Here is a 23,169-nt window from a genome sequence, read left to right on the forward strand (position 1 = left end):
TTATCTTAAGTACATTATACTATGAACATCACATACTTACCTAATACATATATACATACAAATACATGATATATGTACATACATATATATGATGTATATGAAATGAAATAAGCGGAAATACAAATAACAAGTGAAAACACTTGTAGGTCCAACAATGGACAAGAACCAATAAGATTACATAAGCACTTTAAGTGCAAACACATAAACCCACAAAGGGGAAATGCCAAAAGGCAAAAAAAGAAGTAATATTATTGAGAGAGTGAGAGAACAACTACAAAATAGAGGGGGAACACCCCTCTTTATATACACAAAGAATGAGAGGGAGGCCTTGGGGCTCCCACAATGTAGTTGTTGGGGAGCCCCAATGGTCATATTTATTTATGACTGTTGGGGCTCCCCAACGACTACAAATGTGGGGTCCCCAAGGGTCCCAAAAAGAGAAAAATAAAAAAACGAAAAATAAAAAAGTAAAAAGCCTAAAAAAATAAGTTGTTAAAGAACAACTTATATTACATATGAAAAGACCAAAATACCCTTATCAGGTATTTTGGAATAAACAAAAATATATATGTATATATAGTTTTAACAGTATATATATGTATATGGATACATCTTAACACTCCCCCTCAAACTCATAGTCATGGTGTCACAATCGAGATTTTGCTAAGAAGAAAGTGATGAGGCATTGGAACAAGATCTTTGATATATAATTCCATGATGGTCAAGATAGTTTTTAGAATCATTAGATAAAAATTCCCCTCAGAGTCTAATCGAAAATTTTTGATGTTTGTTTTAAATTGATTTTTAACATGGTTGTGAAATTTTTGAAAACAAATAAAGACCTCATATTTGAGTATAAGAAAATATATCCAAGTATGTCTACTATAATCATTAAAAAATATAACATAATAGAAAATTCCTCCTTTATACATTACCTGCGCTGGTCCCCATATATTTGAGTGTACTAATTCAAATGTTTCCCTAGAGACAAAATTACTAGATCCAAACGGTAATAATTTCATTTTTTCAATGACACAATCCTTACAAACCAATTCCTTTTGATTATATTTTTCAAGAAATGAAAACAAATACAATTTTGACATGCTTGGGTGTCCTAATCTTCTATGCCAATTTTCCAAATCTTTATTTTCAACGTAGTTACAAAATTTGATTTGGTAAACGTAAATTGTCCATGAAGTAGAGATCCTCTCTTCTATGACCTCGCCCAATCGGCCTTCCGGACTGGAGATTATGCACCAAACAACCACTAGGTGAAAAGGTGATCTTATATCCATGGTCAAAGATTTGAGAAACCGAAAGGAGGTTTAAATTTAAATTACGCACTATTCTAACATTTGATACATAAAAGTTTTAGTTATTTTTAAAAGAGTTATTCAAAACACCAACACCTTTGATTTTTAAATAAGTTCCATCCGGTGGACACATAAGAATCATTTGGATTATCATGACATTCAGATAATATAGTTTCCTTAGGAGTCATATGGAACGATGCACCAAAATCAAGGATCCAAGAAGTCTTACCGGGATCAATGCGTGTGGACATCGTGGCACCGAAAAGTGAAGATGATTGATTCTTGAGGAGTGGTTGTTGCCTTGTAGGACCTCCATTAGTTGGGAGAGTGACATTGATGCAATGCTTTTAGAGCCTTCATCAACACCATCTTTCTTAAGTGAATATCCCACAGATGCCACTCTCTTTTCTTCTTTCTTTTCATCTCTTCTCCTCTTCGGGAAAAAGGGTTTGATGTAACTAGATTCGTTGCAATAGTGGCAAACGATGTTCTTCTTGGTCTCATGTTCATTGGAGGACCTCCCAAAATAAGGAGGCTTGTAGGTGCGTGTGTTGGATCCGGGCCTAGACATGGCCAACATAGTATCTTCATCTTTAGAAGCATGCTTCTTTAGTTTATTCTCTTCCACAGTCAACTCTTCAAGTGTCTCTACAATAGAGGGAATGCCACCTCTATGGAGAAGGGCAGACTTTATGCCTCTCTATGGAGAACGGCAGACTTTATGCCTTCAAACTTGGGCCTAAGTCCATTGATGAATTGATATAAGTGCTCCACCTTCACTTGCTTCTCATAGAGCTCAATGTCCACAAGACAATACCACTTGGGCTCAAGTAGAGCTAACTTTTCCCAAAAGAGAGATAGAGCATTGTAGTATTCACATATGCACATATCTCCTTGGGTCATAGTCCTTACTTTGTTTTGACGGTTGCACACATGTGTAATATCCTTTAGAGTACATATCTTGGAGGTACTTCCTGTAATGAAGTGCCAAATGAAAAGGGCAAAGTCTCCAAGCGAAAGCACGGAAGCACGCACATACACAAGAGGCCACAAAAGGGCAAAATAAACCACAAAAAGTGGTCAAGCACAAAAAGAGGTAAAAAATATATTTCACTTCATAGAATGCTTCACAAGAAGCTTGAGAAATACATGGGGCTGTGCCCCTTATTTATACACAGCAAGGGACCCAAGGAGGGGCTCCCATAGAGTCGTTGGAGCCCCTCCAACGGTCATATTTATGACCGTTGGAGGGGTCCAACGACTCTATGTGGACCCCTCTCAAATGAATAAAAAAGAAAAACATAAAAACAAAAAAGAAAAAAGAATAAAGGAAAAAGAAAGAAAAGAAAGCATATCAAAGATATGCGTGTGCATGTGAAATGACAGAAATACCCCTATCGGGTTTTACAAAATAAATATATATATATATTTATATATATAGATAGACACATAGACATATATATATATATTATATATATGTGTATGTGTCGTAATCTATCTATCTATCTATCTATCTATATATATATATATATATATATATATATATAAATATACATCATATTTTAACACCCCCCCTCAAACACATGGTGAAATCACCGAGAGTTTGCTAAGGAGGAAGTAGAAGCGAGGCGAAGGCAAAGCTTTGGTGAAGAAGTCCGCTAACTGATATTCGGTAGGAACATATGGGAGTTGAATGGTGCCTCGTAAGAACTCATCTCGAACATAATGACAGTCCATCTCAATATGCTTCGTTCGTTCATGAAAAGTGTGGTTGCTAGCAATATAAATGGAGCTCTTGTTGTCACAACACAGCTTTGAAGGAGTTGAGAATGAGACACCATATCTTTAAGTAAGCTTCTTAACCATATAATCTCAGTTGTGGTAGTGGCCATCGCACGATATTCTGCTTCGGTAGACGAGAGAGAAACTTTACGCTGCTTCTTACACCTCCAGGAGATAAGCAACTCCCCAAGAAACACACAATAGCCTGTGGTAGAAATACGATCATCGGGGTTACCCCCCAATCAGAGTCAGTATACGCAAGTAAAGTAAGAGGTGAAGAAGAGGATAAGAATACTCTCTTAGTTATGGAATTTTTTAAGTATCTGATAATCCTCATTACTGCTGCCATGTGAGTAGTGGTAGGAGCAGTCTGAAATTGGCTTGCACTATGAACTGCATGAGAAATGTCAGGCCTGGTGATAGATAAATATGTTAAGGATCCAATCAATTGACGATAAGGCGTGGGGTCTGCTAAAGGAGTGCCATCATTGGCTCTCATCTTGGCATTGATCACTTCTGGAGTCTCCACCCTTTTGTCATCTGTCAGCCCAGACCTAGCAATAATGTCAGAGGCAAGCTTCATCTGAGATAGGACATACCCCTTGGGGGAGTATGCAACTTCAATTCCTAAGAAATACCTTAGAAAACCCAGATCAGACATATTAAAATTTTTCTTAAGAATATTTTTAATAAGATCAATACCTTTCTTATCATTACCTGTGATAATCATGTCATCAACATATAATAACAAAATTGTTATGTATTCATTAGAAGATTTAACAAACAAAGCAATATATGTGTAACATGAGGAGAAACCATTATCAAGAACTACTTTGCTAAAAAGATCATACCAAGCTTTTGGTGCTTGTTTCAAACCATAGAGAGCTTTGTTTAATTTTAGAATATTACCTTTCCCAATTTCAAGACCCGACAGAGGGTCCATAAGAACTTCTTCACACAGAGTTCCATTTAAAAACGCATTTTTAACATCAAGTTGATATATCGGCCATTGTTTGACGGATGCTAAAGCAATTAGGGTTCGTACACTAGTCATTCTGGCTACAGGAGCAAAGGTTTTTTCATAATCAATCCCATATTCTTGGGCGTAGCCTTTTGCAACCAGACGAGCTTTGTATCTTTCAAGAGACCCATCACATTTGGTTTTGACTTTATATACCCATCTACACCCAATTGCTTTTTTTCCTAAAGGTTGAGGAATAATGCTCCAGGTTTGAGCATTGTTAAGAGCCTCTAATTCAATTCTCATAGCTTCAATCCAATGTGGGTGATCTTTAGCTTCCTTGAATGAGGTAGGCTCATGATACGAATGTATTAACATGAGACAGACCCTATAATTCGGAGAAAAAGATTCATAAGACACAAATTTTTGTGGTGGCCTACTAGTACGAGAAGATCTTCTAGGTGGATTGTTATCAATAGATTCTTCTAAAGAGAAGTCTTGAGAGTATCTGTCAATAGCAGGTTGATGTTCATTTCCTATCCGCCGGGTATATACATTTATATCATTAAGGTTTTCATTTTGGGAAGTATTATCATTATAATGTAAAATTCCATCACAACTAGTATCACAAGTAATTGCCTCAGGGGATTCAATTCTAGGAGCTAAGTCGAATAGAAAAGAATAATCGATGTCTTCCTTAGATGTGTGGATATCGAAACCATTTTGTTCTTCAATAAAGTTTACATTTCTCGACACATATAATTTATTGTTTCGAATATCATAACATCTATAGCCTTTTTTATTCTCACCATAGCCAATGAACACACATTCAATAGCTTTAGGTGACAACTTATCTTGTCCTAGACTAAGTACAAAACATTTGCATCCAAAGATTTTTAGTCTATTAAAATCGGGAGTAATTTTAAATAATTTTTCAAAGGGCGAAACATTTTTTAAAGAAGAAGAGGGCATACGATTCACAAGATATGTTGCGGTGAGAAGAGCTTCGGCCCAAAAGTTTTTAGGAACATTTTTAGACACAAGAAGAGTTCTTGTGGTTTCGATTAAGTGTCTATGTTTCCTTTCCGCAAGACCATTTTGTTGCGGAGTTTTAGGACAAGATCATTGGTGCAAAATTCCATTTGTTTTAAAATAATTTTGAAAATCTTTAGACATGTACTCTCCTCCTGAGTCAGATCTAAAAATGGCTATATTGTGTTGGAATTGATTTTGAACAAGAGCGTGAAACTCTTTAAAATTAATGAAGACATCAGATTTATTTTTGATAATGTAAACCCATGTGTATCTAGTAAAATCATCAATAAAAGAAACATAGTAAGAGAAGCCCCCTTTGGACATAACGGGTGCCGGTCCCCATACATCGGAATGCACAAGTTCAAAAAGCCTTTTTGACACAAAATTGCCATGAGAATATGGAAGAGAGTGAATTTTCCCAAGAATACAATCATTGCATGTAAATGTATTTGTATTATAAAATTTTTCCAAAAACGGAAAAAGGTACAACTTGGAAATACTAGGGTGTCCAAGTCTCTTATGTCAAGTCTCAATATCTTTGGATTGAACATGATTACAAAATGATTTAGATGGCAAAGACAAAAAATCCATATAGTAAAGGTCCCCTCTTCTATGGCCTTGCCCAATCCGCTTCCCGGACCGGAGATCCTGCACATAGCAATGGGTTGGTGAAAACGAGACATTACATTCAAAATCGGTAATTTGAGAGACGGAAAAAAGATTTAGATTAAGTTTTGGAATAATTCGGATTTTGGGAACAAAAAATTCTTTGTTTTGGTCATAAGTTTTCTCAAGGTTTCCAATGCCTTCAACATTTAAAGATGTTCCATCGGCGGTGAATACATATGATTTAAATTTATTGAGACTTGGTTTTGATAAAAGTGATGCATTTGGAGTCATATGGAAAGAGGCACCCGAGTCAAGAATCCAAGAAGTCATACCTGGAAAAGAGGAGATGGCGTTACCGGAAGTGGAAGGTGAAGAGGATGATGTAGAGGCGTTCATCTTTATAAATTGTTGAAGAGTTTCGGTTAGATGAGCGATGGACTCCTTTATGTCACCATCCTTCTTTGAATCTTCATTGATGATTGGAGGAGTTTCCCCCATGGAAGCCACCTTCTTTTTGAATCTAGGGCAATCGGGACGAATATGGCCCGATTCATTACAATTATGACAAATGATTTTTCTTCCTCCACCACCATTATTCTTCCAAAAATGTGGTGGTTTATATGATCTTACATTGTTGCCGGGTCTAGACACGGCATGCACTTCATCAACATCTCTTTTCAAGGCCAAACGGGTTTCTTCTTGACATAAATCGGCCAAAATATCGCTTAGAGGAGTAGAGGCCCTATGAAGTAGAGATCCTCTAAGTTCAAATTCGGGACGAAGCTCATGAATAAATTGAAAGAACCTCTCTTTTTCCATTTGCTCTTGTCTCATAGCAATAACACTTCCTTCCTATTGCGGTTCGAGAAGGACAAGTTCATCCCATAGAGAGGATAGGGCACTATAGTAGTCCCTAATGCTCATATCACCTTGCTTGGTAGCTCTTACCTTCTCTTGTAGAAAAAAATGCCTAGCAAGGTCTCTTTGGGTGTACATGCCTTTCATAAAAAACCATGCTTCATTAGCCTTTTTGAATTTTGCAAGGTTTGCACAAATCTTCAATTCGACATTATTCATGAACTATGCTAAGATTTTAGCATGTTCACTTTCCCAATCTTCCATTTTAGAAGAATAATCAAGAATAGCCTTTTCTTTTTCTTCTTCGTTCAAGGCTTTTTCCTCACCTCTTTCAAATTTAGTTAACTTCAATTGTGGTTCCGGAATGGTTCCACATACGTAACCCCAAAGCTTTTTACCTTTGAGATTATTCTCCATAGCGGCCGCCCACATGCGGTAATTGGTCCCATCCAATTTGAATGAGAGATCGATTTTTGCATCTTTGTTGGCCATTTATAGAAAAAGAATGTATAAGACAAGAGAGAGGAGAGGTATTACTTGTCAAGGGAGGATCCGATGAAGCCTTCTTAACCAAGGCTCTGATACCATGTAATGAAGTGTCAAATGAAAAGGGCAAAGTCTCCAAGCGAAAGCACGGAAGCACGCACATACACAAGAGGCCACAAAAGGGCAAAATAAACCACAAAAAGTGGTCAAGCACAAAAAGAGGTAAAAAATATATTTCACTTCATAGAATGCTTCACAAGAAGCTTGAGAAATACATGGGGTTGTGCCCCTTATTTATACACAGCAAGGGACCCAAGGAGGGGCTCCCATAGAGTCGTTGGAGCCCCTCCAACGGTCATATTTATGACCGTTGGAGGGGTCCAACGACTCTATGTGGACCCCTCTCAAATGAATAAAAAAGAAAAACAAAAAAAACAAAAAAGAATAAAGAATAAAGGAAAAAGAAAGAAAAGAAAGCATATCAAAGATATGCGTGTACATGTGAAATGATAGAAATACCCCTATCGGGTTTTACAAAATAAATATATATATATTATATATGTGTATGTGTCGTAATCTATATATATATATATATATATATATATATAAATATACATCATATTTTAACACTTCCATGTATCATTTTCATAATCAAATTTTGCCAAACTCGCATACTTGTTGATATCTACACTATTTATGAGCTATGACATGATTTTGGAATGATCCGTCTTTCATTCTTTCCATTTTTTTTCATAGTCGTCAATTACCTTGTTCATGTCATCTTCTTGAAGTGCAACTTCCTTTCCATTGTCATTCTTGGTGAGGACTAGCTTTGGTTTCTTTTCAGTGCCATAGACCAATCCTCATAGCCCTTTGCCCCAAATGTGGTGCTTCATAATGGAAGCCAACATTGGTGTCTTTGAGCTTCACGGGAATGGCGGTGATAGACTCATTGTGGTTCTCCATAATGGTACAAAGATGATAAGGATGAAGGCAAGAAGGAGAAGAACGGATGGTGGATAGCAATGCTCCATGGACACCACGAACTCACAACCCACGAGCTCACATCCACACGAGCATTCCGATCACTAGTATCCTAAGAATTAAGAGCTCAAGGCTCTGATACCATGTAATGAAGTATGAAATGAGCCCACACAACCCACAAAGGGCATAATCACAAGCTACTAAGGGCACACAAGTACTATTAGAATGTGTAATATGAATTGGATATGGATCCGATATCGGATCCATATCCATCTACGAGTTTTGCTTTAGTTGTATTATCATGTAACATGTGTTACTTATAAGGGGCAGTTTTGTCCCTGTAAAAGGTAATTGTAACCCTATACTAATGAAGGCACTAGCGCAGCAACCGAGACAATTTTGGGCTGCCGACTTCTCAAGAAAGGTTCTTTCTCTCTCTCTCTCTCACGTGTTTTCACATGGTATCAGAGCATGCTGTATTTCTGGGTGAAAAAGGGTCTTCCTCAGCGACGTGAACAGCCAAATCCTATTCCTCGACATCAGTTCACGTGCACACGCCAAGATCTGCTGCAGCAAAGGCCGAGTTCTCCTCGTTTCTTTCAGAACTCGTGAATCTGTCTTCCTCAGCAACGTCAATCAGTTCACGTCTGTCTTCCTCAGCAACGTGAATCAGGTCAACGTGAATCAGTTCAACGTGAATCAGTTCACGTGAATCAGGTTCTATTCTTCCCCTATTCATTTCTGTCAGCGTCTGCTACTTGATTTGTTTGTCTCCTTTCCTTATTCCTCTTAATTCATACACAGCAACTGCTGTGGTTGTTTTTTTTATCCCTTAATCCACACACAGCAACTACTGTAGCCTTTCTTATTTATTCCTCTTAATTCACACATAGCAACTGCACTTCTTTTTCTTAATTCACACAGCAACTGCAGGTCTCTTCTTTTACTTCATTCATTCACAGTTGGTCATTTCTTCTTCTTCATTCATTCACAGTTTACACAAAAAGGCTGAATTCGTCCTCTTAATTCACACACTGCAGGTCCCTTCTTCTACTTCATTCATTTACTGTTGATCACTCCTTCTTTATTCATTCACTGTTTTCATTTCTTCTGGTACCAATTTTTGTCATAAGCTGCATCACTCTATTCTTTGTTTCCAGCCACATTTCTGTCATAAGCCCACAAATGGATTCTTCAGGCAATTCTAGTCTTTCCTCCAACTTCCTGGGGCAACTGGTTTCGGAAAAACTGAATACAAATAACTATTTGACTTGGAAAAGGCAGATTACCCCTTTTATTCGCAGTCAAGATCTTTCAGGTCACTTGGATGGCTCTACTCAAATACCTCCGGAATTTGTCACGACCGAAGAAAAAGGGGATGGAGCAATGTCAAGCACCATTCGCAATCATGTATTTACTGCTTGGATGAAACGTGATCAGGCCCTCGTCGCATATATCACTTCCACACTGTCGCAAGAAGTTTTGGTTTCTATCCCTGATGATTGCACATCTAAAGTATTGTGGGAAACTTTAGCTCAAACCTATTCTCAGATATCAGAGGCTAAGGTGCTGTTTCTCAAGCGTGAATTTCAGCTTTTAAAGAAGGGAGCAATGACCATTATTGAATTTTTAAATCAAGTCAAAAGCATCACAGATCAATTAACCCTTGTTGGATATCCAGTGTCCGATAAAGAAAAGGTGCAACAAACACTGAATGCCCTAGGATCAGAGTATCATGTACTTGTCACTTCTTTATTATGCTTGCCTTCGTTGCCCAATTTTGATGAATTACGTGCTAAACTCTTCCAATACGAGATGTCTTTGAAAAGCATATCTGATGCTTCAGCAGGGCAATCATCTACGCATGAGATTCTTGTCACAGGGATGTTTGCTGATCGTACACGGGGAGGGCGTGGCAGAGGCAAGAGAAATCCAATTCAGGGTGGACGTGGGATACTACCTACACCAAATTCTAATGCCAATTTTTCAAAGAATGTTCCCACATGCTATCAGTGCAACAAGCGAGGTCATATCAAGGCTATCTGCTAGTTCAACCCACAAAATCGGAATAGAATGCAAAACACCAGAAATGTTGGTACATCAGGAACTGCAGGTACGTTCCGAGTCAGTGAAGATGCTAAGGATCTCCTTCTATCTGCTATGGCCAACTTGAATCTGAAGCAAAATAATGATGGAATATGGTATGTTGACTCTGGGGCAGCAACCCATGTCACTGGTAATGCAGGTAAGTTCTCTACTATGACTCCCTATTTTGGAAAATCTAATATTGTAACCGGAGATGGGACTCACCACCTTATTTCGAACATAGGCAATGTCGTCATTCCTTTGTCTAAGTCATCCATTCCTTTATCTGATGTTGTTCATGCACCAAATATAAAGAAAAATATTGTATCTGTTTCCAAGCTTGTTGATTCTACCAATTCTTCTGTGGAATTTACTCCTACTTCTGTCTTTGTCAAGGATCTTCAAACGAAGGAAATGTTCGCTAAAGGAGAGCGATGTGGAGACATGTATGTCTTTAATGAAGATCCAGCCTCCAGTGTCCTGAAGCCCCAGTCTGATCTCGTCTTCAAAAGTGTCCTAAGTACATCCAAATGTAATAAGTCAGATCTCTGGCATTCTCGTCTTGGTCATTTTAGTAAAGTCTTTATTGAAAAGTTAGTCTCCAATGGTCTTCTTTCGGAGTCTGTTTCACCTTTATTGAGGAATAAAATATGTCCCAGTTGTCAGGTCTGCAAAAGTCATGTACTTCCCTTTCATCAAATAAATAAAAGAGTTTCTATGCCTTTTGAGATAATATGTTCAGATGTTTGGGGCCCAGCTCCTAATCCTTCCTCTTCTGGAAGTAAATACTATGTATCCTTTATTGACAGTTTCTCTCGTTTTACCTGGATATTCTTTATGAAACACAAATCAGAGGTTTTTTCCATTTTCCGTCACTTTCATGCCTATGTTAAAAATCAATTCTCCCAAGATATCCAAATTCTCCAATGTGATGGAGGTGGTGAGTATTCCTCTAAAAAAATTTTAGATTTTCTCCAAGATAATGGGATGCATCGTAGAGTTTCTTGCCTGTACACTCCACAACAAAATGGAATTGCTGAACGTAAACACAGACATATTATGGAAAGTGCAATGAGTATGATGCATGGGAGTAACTTACCCATTAGTCTTTGGTCTGAAGCCTTTCACACTGCCACTCATGTGATAAACCGCCTTCCCATGCCTATCCTTGAAAATCAATCTCCCTATTATGTTCTCTTTGGTGCACATCCCGATTATAATGAGTTACGAGTTTTTGGATGCACATGTTATGTTCATATTGACAAATCCATGAGAACTAAATTCCAAGACAAAGCCTCTATATGCCAATTTGTAGGTTATGCATATGAACACAAGGGTTACAGATGCTATGATCCTGCCAATAAGAAGATTAGAATTTCCAGAAATGTTGTTTTTGATGAAAGTAATTTTCTGGGAAAAGAAACAGATGCCAATCGTGAACCTACTGGTTTAGTTGCTAATTGGTATGATCCATGGCTTAGTGCTGAACTTATTTCACGTGCTGCCGAGCATACTATTCTGTCTCCTGAAAGCATACATGGTGAGACAGTTTCAGATGATGCATCACAAGCAGAGTGTCTAAGATACAAAGGAAATGTGTATACCATGAGATCTAGAGAGCAAACGAATGTACCTATTGAAGAACACATTGCATCGTCTAATGACAGAGAAGCACCAAGAAGATCAGGCAGGATAAGGCATCCTATTGAAAAGTGGGTTAGTTATGACAACTTTTCTATGGACTTTCAGATCTTTTTATCTCAGATTGAAAAACATGATGAACCACTTGGTTTTCATCAAGCTATCCAATCCAACAAATGGATTGAAGCGATGAATGAGGACATCGAGGCACTTCATGAATGTCGAACATGGGAGATAGTTGGCCGTCCTCTAGACAAAAATGTTGTTGGTTCCAAATGGGTTTATAAAATTAAATATAAACCGGATGGCAGCATTGAACGGTACAAGGCGCGTCTTGTGGCCAAGGGTTTCACTCAAGAATATGGTCAGGATTATGATGAGACATTCAGCCCAGTTGTGAGAATGGGAACTATTCACATTATACTTGGCCTGACAATTGAACATGGGTGGATCCTCAGTCAGCTTGATGTTAAGAATGCATTTCTTCATGGGGACTTAAAGGAAGAAGTCTATATGGAGCAACCTCAAGGTTATGCAGAGGGAAGCCCAAAAGAATATGTATGCAAGTTAACCAGAGCTTTGTATGGATTGAAGCAAGCTTCTAGGTCATGGTTTGAAAGTTTTTCCTTAGAAATCCATAAACATGGTTTCTTTCGTTCCCAACTTGATCATTCTCTGTTCATATATAGGAACGGTACCACTGTGGTTTTCTTACTCATATACGTTGATGATATTGTTATCACTGGTAATGCCCCAGACCACATTCATCGAATTAAAGTTCTATTGAGTATGCGGTTCAAAATGAAAGACCTTGGGGAGCTGAGATATTTTCTTGGAGTAGAGGTAGATAGACAAGGTGATAACATGTCATTAACTCAACATAAATACACTCTTGATCTTCTAGCTAAAGCAGGAATGACAGATTGTAAACCTCTACCCACACCCAGTGTTGTTAACCAAAGGCTCAACATTTGTGATGGTGAGTTATATCCTGATGCAGTCAAGTATCGGAGTTTAGTAGGTATGTTACAATACCTTACCTTCACTAGACTAGACATTGTGTATTCTGTCAATCAAGTATCTCAATTCATGTATGAACCAAAGACTGGTCACATGGATGCTGTCAAACGCATCATTCGCTATCTAAAAGGAACGGTGGGTGATGGACTCACATACACTCAATCTTCATGGAAATCACCAAAACATGACATACTGGCCTATACAGATGCAGACTGGGCAGGGGATCCAGATGAGAGGAGGTCTGTTTCAGGATACTGTGTTTTCATTGGGAGAAATCTTGTCTCATGGAGTAGCAGAAAACAGAAGGCTGTGGCAAGATCTAGCACAGAGGCAGAGTATAGATCTATGGCAGCTACCACAGCAGAAGTGACCTGGATTAGGCATCTTCTTACAGAGATGGGAGAGGATATCTCAAATTCGACACTTATGTGTGATAATAGAAATGCTATACAAATTGCATTCAATCCTGTTCATCACAGTCGGACTAAACATATTGAAATCGATCAACATTTCATCAGACAAAAGATAGCCGACAAAGAGATTGAACCAGTTTATGTGCCTTCAGAAGACCAAGTTGCCGATATGTTTACAAAAGGTCTTACAAGTCATCGCTTCTGGTATCTGAAGAACAAGTTGCACATGGTTCAACCCCATGCACAACTTGAGGGAGGGTATTAGAATGTGTAATATGAATTGGATATGGATCCGATATCGGATCCATATCCATCCACGAGTTTTGCTTTAGTTGTATTATCATGTAACATGTATTACTTATAAGGGGCAGTTTTGTCCCTGTAAAAGGTAATTGTAACCCTATACTAATGAAGGCACTAGCGCAGCAATCGAGACAATTTTGGGCTGCCGACTTCTCAAGAAAGGTTCTTTCTCTCTCTCTCTCTCACGTGTTTTCACAAGTACAACCCAATATGGACACAATCACAAGCCACTAAGGCATGAAGAGAGAGCACAACACTTAAAAATAAATAATTTATTAAATGTTTGAATAGACAAAGAATGCATAACATTACAATGGACTTAGTCCCATTTATATACAAAAGAGAGAGGAGAGCTAGCCGTTTGAGCATCCTAATGGCTAGAATGACTAGACATTAGGTAGCTCTAACGGCTAGTTAGCTATCCCAACTAAATAACTAAATGCCCTACAAAGAGCATTAAAATACAAAAAATAAAATAAAAAGAAAGAAATAAAAAATACATATTTATCTCAAGTACATTCTACTATGAACATAAATACATATACATGGTATATGTACATACATATATATGATGTGTATATATATATGTATGTATATGGATACATTTTTACAGCTGTCGTACCAGAAAAATACTTCAAAAATTCATAAAAAATCCAAATCAACTCCGATCAACGAGATGCTTGATTCATATGCCTTCTAAAGACTGGTCAGTCTAACAAATCCCTACTTCAATGACACAAATCTCCATCAAAGGGTTGATGCTGATGTCAGCAGATTAGGGCACAAAAACCAAGACTGATTGTAGATGAGCACCAGAATAAAGCCCCCAACAGTCACGCAAGAATGGAATCAAGCACACCTTCAAATGATCTTTCTCTTGATGAATATGGCTTTGATACCATATCATGCAAGAATGGAATGAAGAGAAAGGTGAAGAAAGAACTCTCAAAGAAGAAAACTTCATTAGCTTCTAAAGAATGAATAGTACAATACATATAGGGGAGGATCCCCTTTGATAGAGTAAAAGACAAAAATAGTTGACTATGGGCCATGGCGGTCAAGTTACACGAATACTCCATAGAAATAATAAATGTACACAAGAGAGGGTAGTACAGGAAACAGTAATATACATATCACATACATTACACTTCTCAACAATTCAGAACCAAAGGATGCATACATGTCTGAGAAGAGGAGAAGCTACTCAGAGATTGATTTGGATAAATGATAACTTAGTGCAAATTAAGTGCAGATATTGATAAATGAGTGGTGCATAAAAGAAAGTGCCACTAGTGTCGGTTAGAAATAGATACATGTAGGGATGCACACGAGCCTGGTTCGAGCTGAGCTTGGGCTGGCTCGGCTTGGCTCGAGAAGAAAAAACTGGCTGTTCAAGCTTGGCTCAAGCTCGAGCCGAGCTTGAACAGCCTATGCCGGGGATCGGCTCAAGTCGAGCTCGAGCAAAGCTCGACTCAGCTCGAGATGAACACATTTATAAAAAAAATTTGAAGTTTTTTTTTTTAAATTAGTGTCAAAAGAACTTTTTGAAAGAAACGTAAGTGGTGGGATTTGAACCGAGGCCACTTTCAAAAGAGTCCAAAGACTTACCCAGTAAGGTAATACCTCTTTTTGTGTTCATGTAAAGAAAAATAATATACATATATAAAATCTAATTTCTTTATATAACTATGTGAACTCAGCTTAATCGGGTTTATCGAGCCTAACTGAGATGGACTACCTGTTCAAACTCATCTCGTTTATGTGTACCGATCCTAAACCTTTGTTCAAGCTCCGCTCATTTATTTTTCGAACGAGCTCGAGCTGAGCTTAAAGGGGCCGAGCCCGAGCTAGCTCAGCTCGTTGTGCATCCCTAGATACATGAATGCACAACTAATGGTATGAAAAATAAATATGAAGGACAATATACATAATACAAGAACATATCAGAAACTTACAGAATGTTGGGATGAATCGTCTTTATGTTTAGTATGAGCATTTCAATAGGACCCTATGTCTAGTTAAATTGTTGGAATGAGATTTCTGACTTCATCCAAACCTTTTTCCTTTTATTGATTTCCCCCCCTATTCTCTCAAGACTTGTTTCCTTCTCTTTAAGCCTCGACTTTGAGGAGGGTTGAATTATTGGTTATATAGGTGCTAATTCACATTTTCTAAAGCTAGGGCTAGTCAAATACTTATTCTTTTACTTTAGGGGGAGAAAGTTATTTTCTCTATATGTCTGTGTGTGTTATATATGCATTGAATATTTTGTTTTTACAGTGTAAATAAAAAGATGTCTATCTCCCTTGACTTTCTGCATGGTATACAACACAGTAGTTATAAACAGGTCTGTTAATGTTGTATAATGTTTGCTTTGGTAACAGGATTCACATCACTAATTTATTTGTGGTTTCAGATTGATTTTTCTGCTTTCCAACTAACTTTTTTTCAGTTCTAACTTCTAAGCTATTAAGCTTTGCAAATTTCTCCATTCAGCATATCTTTTGGACTTTCCTAGATGCTTAGATTCTAGGCTTTTGGTATATTCTTTTTATTTACAGAGGTACTCATTTATGTAATATATTTATTTTTCCCTCCTTTGGTTGCTCATGTTTCCTACTTTGCGATATGCAGGAACTAGGTGGTAACACTTGGTGGTTTGATCGATTTCTTGCTCAGCACATTGCCTTATTCTATTATTTCCTGACAGCCTTCATGTATCTTATAAGCCCAAGGATGGCATGTAAGTATCTTTGTTTTTACGTGTAACTATGAACTATTCAATACTTTTTTATGGTTGTTTGGTCCATCTGAACACTCAAGTTTGCCACTTCAGCATGTAGATGGACATGGTAGGGCATACAGCTCACCTATCCATTGCCTGGCTTATTCATGTGTTGTTTTTGCATGCATATCTAATATATGGCCTAAATGTATGCTCTCTCTCTCTATATATATATATATTATCTCTCTCTTGCAGTCACAATTTTCTCCTCCATATCTTGCATTTGGCTAGTGTCCCTATAATTTAGATTGATGTGATCGGCTACATATGGCCATCAAAAGCTCGGGCATAATTAACTAGAAGAAACATATTTTTCTATTTCATAATTGATATTATTTATTGTAGATTGGATTGTATTCTAAGGTTAAATTGCTTGACCATGTATTCTGTAAAAACAGTAAAAAAAAAAAAAAAAAAATTAAAGATCGGACCCGGGTCGGGTCCAGACCCGACCTGGATCCAACCTGTGCCAGCCCCTCGAAAACCCTTTTCGAGGGGACTGGCAGCCCACGGCAGGGGGCCTCTCCGGCGACACAGGGGGCGGGCCCTGTGTGTGCCCCCTCCCTATTTAAAAGACGAGAGGGGAGAGGGGAGGGCCTACGAGCCTCCCCCGACCCCCCCGACTCTCTCTCTTATCTCTCGTCTCTCTCCCCTCTGCTCTCTCTTCCCCCGACTCCATCTCCCTCTCCCTTTTTGCCGACGCAGGCCAACCCCTCCCCTTCACGGCATCCACTCGCCGGCGAGCCCCTCCTCGACAACCTCCTTTCTCCTCGGCAGCCCAGGTAAACACCCCTCCCCCTCTCTCTTCTTCCGTTGGTTCGCCGGAAGGCCGGCAGGTGGCCGACAGCCCCTGCCGAGCCTTCCTCCTCCTCTTTTTCGACAGGCAAGGGGCTCCGCCCCCTTGCCTTCCTCTTTTTTCGACAGGCAAGGGGGCTCCGCCCCCCTTGCCCTCATCTTCTTAGCAGGCAGGGGGCGGAGCCCCCCTGCCCTTTTTAATATTCTGGCAGTGGCCATGGCCCCTGCCCTTCCCTTCGTGTAGGGGCCGATGGCCCCTACTCTTTCCTTAAGAAAGGAAGCAGGGGCCGATGGCCCCTGCCCCTCCCTTAACCGACAGGGGCCTCTGGCCCCTGTCTCTCTTTCCTGTCGAGCAGAGGCTCGACAGGGGCCATTGGCCCCTGCCACCTCTCCTGATTAGCCGCAGGGGGGGGGGGCTTTGGCCCCTGCACTCTCCCTCTTTTCCTTGAAACCCAGCAAGGGCCAATGGCCCCTGCCCCTCTCTAGACCGACAGGGGCCTCTGGCCCCTGTCCCATTTTCTTGTCGAGCAAAACTCGACAAAGGCCATTTGGCCTCTGCACCCATCTCCTTTAACGGCATGGGTCATTGGACCCTACCCCGTTCTCTTTCGCAACGGTAGGGGCCGATGACCCATGCATTGAGTTGCGGAGAAACCGAGCTTTCTCCCTACCTATATTCATTTTATGCATGCTAAACTACGTATTTTTGCAGTTTACGCAACGGAGCCCGTTCGCGCCCCGCGAACTAAACCGACAATCACTTACGTTCGTAGAAGACTCCATCCTCGCAATACTCCAAGGTAGGAGAAGTTGCACAAGGACTTAAATAATTAAATCAAGCTTAAATAATTGATAATCGAAAGGACTTAATGATATATTTATATACTTATATGTATATAAGTACACTTTTAAATCAAGGACGCGGTTTCGCGATCCTTGTCCTTTGCTTTCGCATTTCAGTTTGCCGTCGCGCTTTGCGCCCAGGCTTTTTACTTTCGTATTTACTGCTTCTTGTCTTTTAATTCAAGGACGCGGTTTCGCGGTCCTTGTCCTTTGCTTACGCACTTTCTGTTTCTGTTGCCGTCGCGCTTTGCACCCAGGCTTTTACTTTCATAGTTACTATTTATTGTCTTTTGATTCAAGGACGCGGTTTCGCGATCCTTGTCCCTTGCTTTCGCAGTTCCTGTTTGCCGTCGCGCTTCGCGTCCAGGCACTTCCTTTTCGCATTATTATCTTTTGTTTCTTTTCCTTGTCATAGACTCAGAGTATTCGAGAGGAATACCTATTCCTCTTTTCACCCGATACGTTTTGGGAAAACCCTTGATCTGGAGCAAGACCAAGTTGTTGGGTGATAGGTTCTTTTGTGAAATCCATTTACCAAAACCAGTGTCGTGACTTACATAGCACCCAGACACTGCGTCATCGGATGTCAGATTCGAGAAAATCACATGCCTTATGTTGGCAAGATTGTGTTGGTTTCGAAAGGTTTGATATGTTAAAATAGATTTAAAAAAAAAACATTATATCTTTGCGAAACACACTCCCGAGGCTCCTATTAAGGACCTGTATCCCTTTTCTCGTAAGCGTACTTCTAAAACATGCGAGACATGTTAGTACTACGACGATTGGATGAGAGAGTCTTATGACCTCGATTAATGCTTAGTGAAGATTGTTGAAAACACATATAAGAGTGGGATCGCCTTCATTGGCAAGATGTTCGTTTCGGTCTAATGGACCAGAGCATAAAGAATGAGGCAACAGCTAAGAAACCCCGTCGCGCTCAATTCAACCTTGCTTCGTCAAGAGAGAGGACGAAGGGTACCAACTCCGATGGACAGTCCATTTATGGCTTTCAAAAAGGGCAAAAGACCCGTTTTTCCCCAGTCATCGGAGGATAGGGGAAGGGATAGGGGCTACATAAGTTAGCCTAACACTTCTGCAGAAGTTTGGATGCATTCCTATCAGGCCTTGGGGACTTACTCTCTCGACCATCGGTCGTCTCCATAGGAATAGGATTCAGTCAGACAACCGAGGTATATTAAAATACTTAACATAATGAACACTCGGTTTGGACTCGACTGTTTCGACTCACGTGCCATGCGTGTACCCGCATGGCCGGTTATCAAGTAATAACTAAATTGAGCATGCACACCTTTTCAGTTTGTTGTACTTAGCTTATTCTTTCAGTCTATCTGCTTAGTTCGCTCGTTACTACCTGCTGCATAAATTATCTATGCCTAATTTAGTTCTTTCTGTCTTTGTACTCTCCTGCTAGTTTTTCGCAAAACTAACCCATTTCATGGGCACAGGTGACGATTAGGTGCATCAGGCGATGGCGCGACTGCGAGATGATTTAAGGATCCACTGTTTCTGCTCGTAGTGCTTCTCCTGGACATTTTTGGTTTTTTATACGGTTTTCCCTTGAGGAAACCCAAATTTTGTACAAACTTGATACTCTCTTCAAATAGAAGGAATGGTTTCCTAAGTATTATTGCAGATCGTCCATGGTAAATCTTTGTTTTCTCGCTAACGTGCCCAAGGTTGTCAAACCCGTCCTTTTTCTTTTAAAAGAAATCGTTTCCGCTGATTTAGAAATAAACTCTGTAAAGAAAAGGTATTTTCCAACTATTTCAAGGAATTTATAAGGTTCGAAATTTTGGGGCGTTACAACTTGGTATCAGAGCAGATCGAAACAATGATTCTTGGTCATCGAGCATCCGCATCGCGCTGTAAGTAATTTAATTTCTCTTTTTCTATACTATTAGACTAGAGTATACCTTACATGAGTATTTGGGATTTTTCTTGTCCAAAGAAAATGAACCCTCCGGATGGTGAAAGATTGGGACGCAGAAGGGGCGCAAGAAGAACGCGCTGTCGTTCTGTGCGGGGCAGAAACTCTGTGGTAGGAAGACTTGAGCGTTCTTCTATCGGTTCAGATCATTGGACCAGCGGGCCGCCCCCTCCCACTTTTGCGGATTCTTGGGGCTTTACGCTTCCGGATACCTACCAGGCACCGCTAGCCGCGACATGGGCAGCAGTGCACTTTCGGGAAGGAAGTCGTGTGCCAAATCATGTTTTAGTTAATCGACACACTTCTCGGGAATCCTCTGAAGCAGAATCCCCCTGGCAAGCCCAGATGGGATGCAATTTTTGCGGCGAAGAAGGACATACGATGGATAGTTGTCAACTCAAGGAAGCATACGATAGCAGGGGGACTGCAGCACAAGATCTGGAAGACACAACATCCTCTGTCCAGGGTACTTATGACACACCATCGTGTGATGGACAAATATTACCCCTAGAGAGTGCTCAGGATATCGCTCCACCCACTCATATGCCTTCCCCCAACTCACCAATTTACACACCATCCCCAGACTCGCCACAATATATATCGGATACTCCGGTAAACACTCCGGCTTCACCGCTATACATATCGGATTCCCCGGTATACACACCAGCTCCACCGCTGTACATACCGGATTCTCCGGTGTACACTCCGGCTTCGCCACCCTATGCACCGGATGCCTCACCACATTACTCCCCTACTACTCCTCTTCACGGGCAAGGAGTCCCGAATGAGGATTTGCATCCTTTTCCCCCTCTACGCGGGTTAAGGCGCACGGGTATCGCAAGAGAGTACTTGAGGAAGTACTCTCATCATCCCTAAAGGATATAAACTCGTTGGTTTTTGTACCGTGGAAAGTTTTTGTTTTAACTTTTTGTAAGTGCCCTCCTATACCAGCACTGCTGGGCTTTTGTAATCTCTATTACTCGGAAATATGATAAACTTTTTGATATTACTCTTCTCTTTCAAGTATTGACTTATGTATCATCTGGGTATTTTAAGGATGGTTCGAGGGTCGAACGAAGGTTCATCTGACGAATGGTCAGATCAACGGGGATTCATCATGGATTCCTTGAGCGCATTGGCTAGCGCCATGCGAAATCAAGCGCACAGCCAAGTACCTACCCCAGAACCAAGCCACTCTGCGACAGTATCATATGAAAAGTTCTTAAAGCTCGATCCTCCAACCTTCGCAGGCAAGCTCGACCCCGATGCAGCTGAAAACTGGATTTTGGAAATAGAACGAGTTTTCCAAGTTTTGACAGTCCCAAAAGACAAGAAGACCCTTTATGGTACTTTCAGACTTTTGGGTGCCGCCCGCCATTGGTGGGACACGACTCGGAACATACAGTTCCCGACAGACTCGTTTATTCCTTGGGAGGCTTTCAAGAAGGCTTTCTTGGAGAACTATTTTCCTCCTCATGCTAGGGAGAGGAAAAAGGTTGAGTTCTTGGAACTTTGCCAAGGCTCGTCAAGTTTGGTGGACTACATCTCCAGGTTCCAAGAGTTGGAGCGTCATTGCCCCAACTTATTTGCAGATGATCGGGAGCGGGCGGGTAAATTCATCCGCGGATTAAAGGAAGGACTCCGACCAAGGGTCCTAAACAGCATGCCATCAACTCTCTCCGCAGCTGTTGCTGCAACTACTCTCCTGACCGAGGATTGGGAACGCTCTAAGAGCACCCAAAGCAAGAAGCCACCCGTTGCGGGTAACGATCAAAAGAAATATCCCTCTGGCGGTCAAACCAAGCGACCGCCCTTTTTCGTAAACAAGGAAGGTGGAAGAAAGCCATATCCTCCTTCCAAACGTCAGCGTCCTCAGGGCAACCCTCCCGCCCGGCAGCAGGCGGGCGATGTCTGCCCCAAATGCGGACGACCTCACCCCGGGCAAGCATGCCCTCTTCTTACAGGCGGATGCCTGTACTGTGGCAAGATGGGCCACTTTGCACGCGAGTGCCGCAAGAAGGCGGCTGACGACCTCAGAAGGAATAATGGAGCACCTCTGCTCCCCCGACCACCGCCGCAACAACAACAACAACAACTTTCTTACCAGGCGCAGCAACCACAGTCCAGCGGCCAGAAGAAAGCACCAGGACGCGTTTACACTGCCACGGTCGAACAGCTGACCAAAGGCGAGCTTGTGCAAGGTACCATCTTGATTGCTAACCAAGCAGCTTTCGTACTCTTTGATTGCGGTGCCACCCATTCTTTTGTTTCTGTAAAATTTGCTGAACTCTTGCACGTACCTGTAAGTTCGTTAGATAATGCTCTCAACGTCTATAACCCGATTGGGAAGAGCACTATTTGTGCGACCTACGTGCCAGCTTTGGACGTAGTCTTGGCAGATCGACATTATCCGGCCTGCACTATCCTTCTAGATATGACCGAATTTGACGTCATCCTAGGCATGGATTGGCTGCACAAGTACCATGCCAAGATCTTTTGCCATGAAAGCAAAATTGTGTTATCTCCACCAGCGATGCCTAAGGTGAAATTCAAGTTCGTGAAGGCGGTCCGTGCAAGCAAGATGATTTCTTCGCTAAAGGCACAACATTACCTGAGAAGGGGCTGCACTGCCTTTTTAGTCAGTGTCGTCCAGTCCGAACCGACACTAGTTTCGATTATAGATCTGGAGGTGGTTCAGGATTTTCCAAACATCTTCCCAGAGGAGCTGCCAGGACTTCCCCCACCACGAGAGGTTGAATTCAACATCGAGTTGCTACCAGGTACTGCGCCAATTTCTAAAGCTCCATACCGTATGGCGCCAGCCGAGCTCGAGGAACTCAAGAAGCAGCTACAGGAATTGATGGATCTAGGATTCATTCGCCCCAGTGTCTCGCCTTGGGGAGCTCCTGTTTTATTCGTTAAAAAGAAAGATGGATCATTGCGGTTGTGCATCGACTATCGAATGCTCAACCAGGCCACGATAAAGAATAAATATCCGTTACCGCGTATCGAAGATCTGTTCGATCAACTGCGGAATGCCAAGATTTTCTCAAAGATCGACCTTAGGTCAGGATACCATCAACTCAGAATTAAGGGAGATGACATCTCCAAGACGGCTTTTCGAACCAGGTATGGGCATTTCGAGTTTACTGTCATGCCTTTCGGATTCACCAACGCTCCTGCAGCCTTCATGGACCTCATGAACCGTGTGTTTAAACCCTTTTTAGACACCTTCGTCATCGTGTTCATTGATGACATCCTGGTGTACTCAGAGACCTGGGATCAACATCGCGAACACCTGATCATCA

The 23,169-nt window shown here is 40.8% G+C and overlaps 1 protein-coding gene across 1 annotated transcript in view; it reads left to right on the forward strand.

Moving 5' to 3' along the window:
* Positions 1–23,169, forward strand: part of IM (Alternative oxidase family protein) — a 157,217-nt gene that overhangs the window by 67,946 nt on the left and 66,102 nt on the right. The window contains exon 5 of the mRNA XM_089990872.1: positions 16,125–16,233. Within this exon, the coding sequence (XP_089846998.1) occupies positions 16,125–16,233 (109 nt within the window). The remainder of the gene's footprint in view (positions 1–16,124; positions 16,234–23,169) is intronic.

The sequence above is a fragment of the Nuphar pumila genome, chromosome 16 (assembly GCF_984573655.1).
Source record: "Nuphar pumila chromosome 16, dmNupPumi1.hap1.1, whole genome shotgun sequence".
NCBI classification, from domain to species: Eukaryota; Viridiplantae; Streptophyta; class Magnoliopsida; order Nymphaeales; family Nymphaeaceae; genus Nuphar; species Nuphar pumila.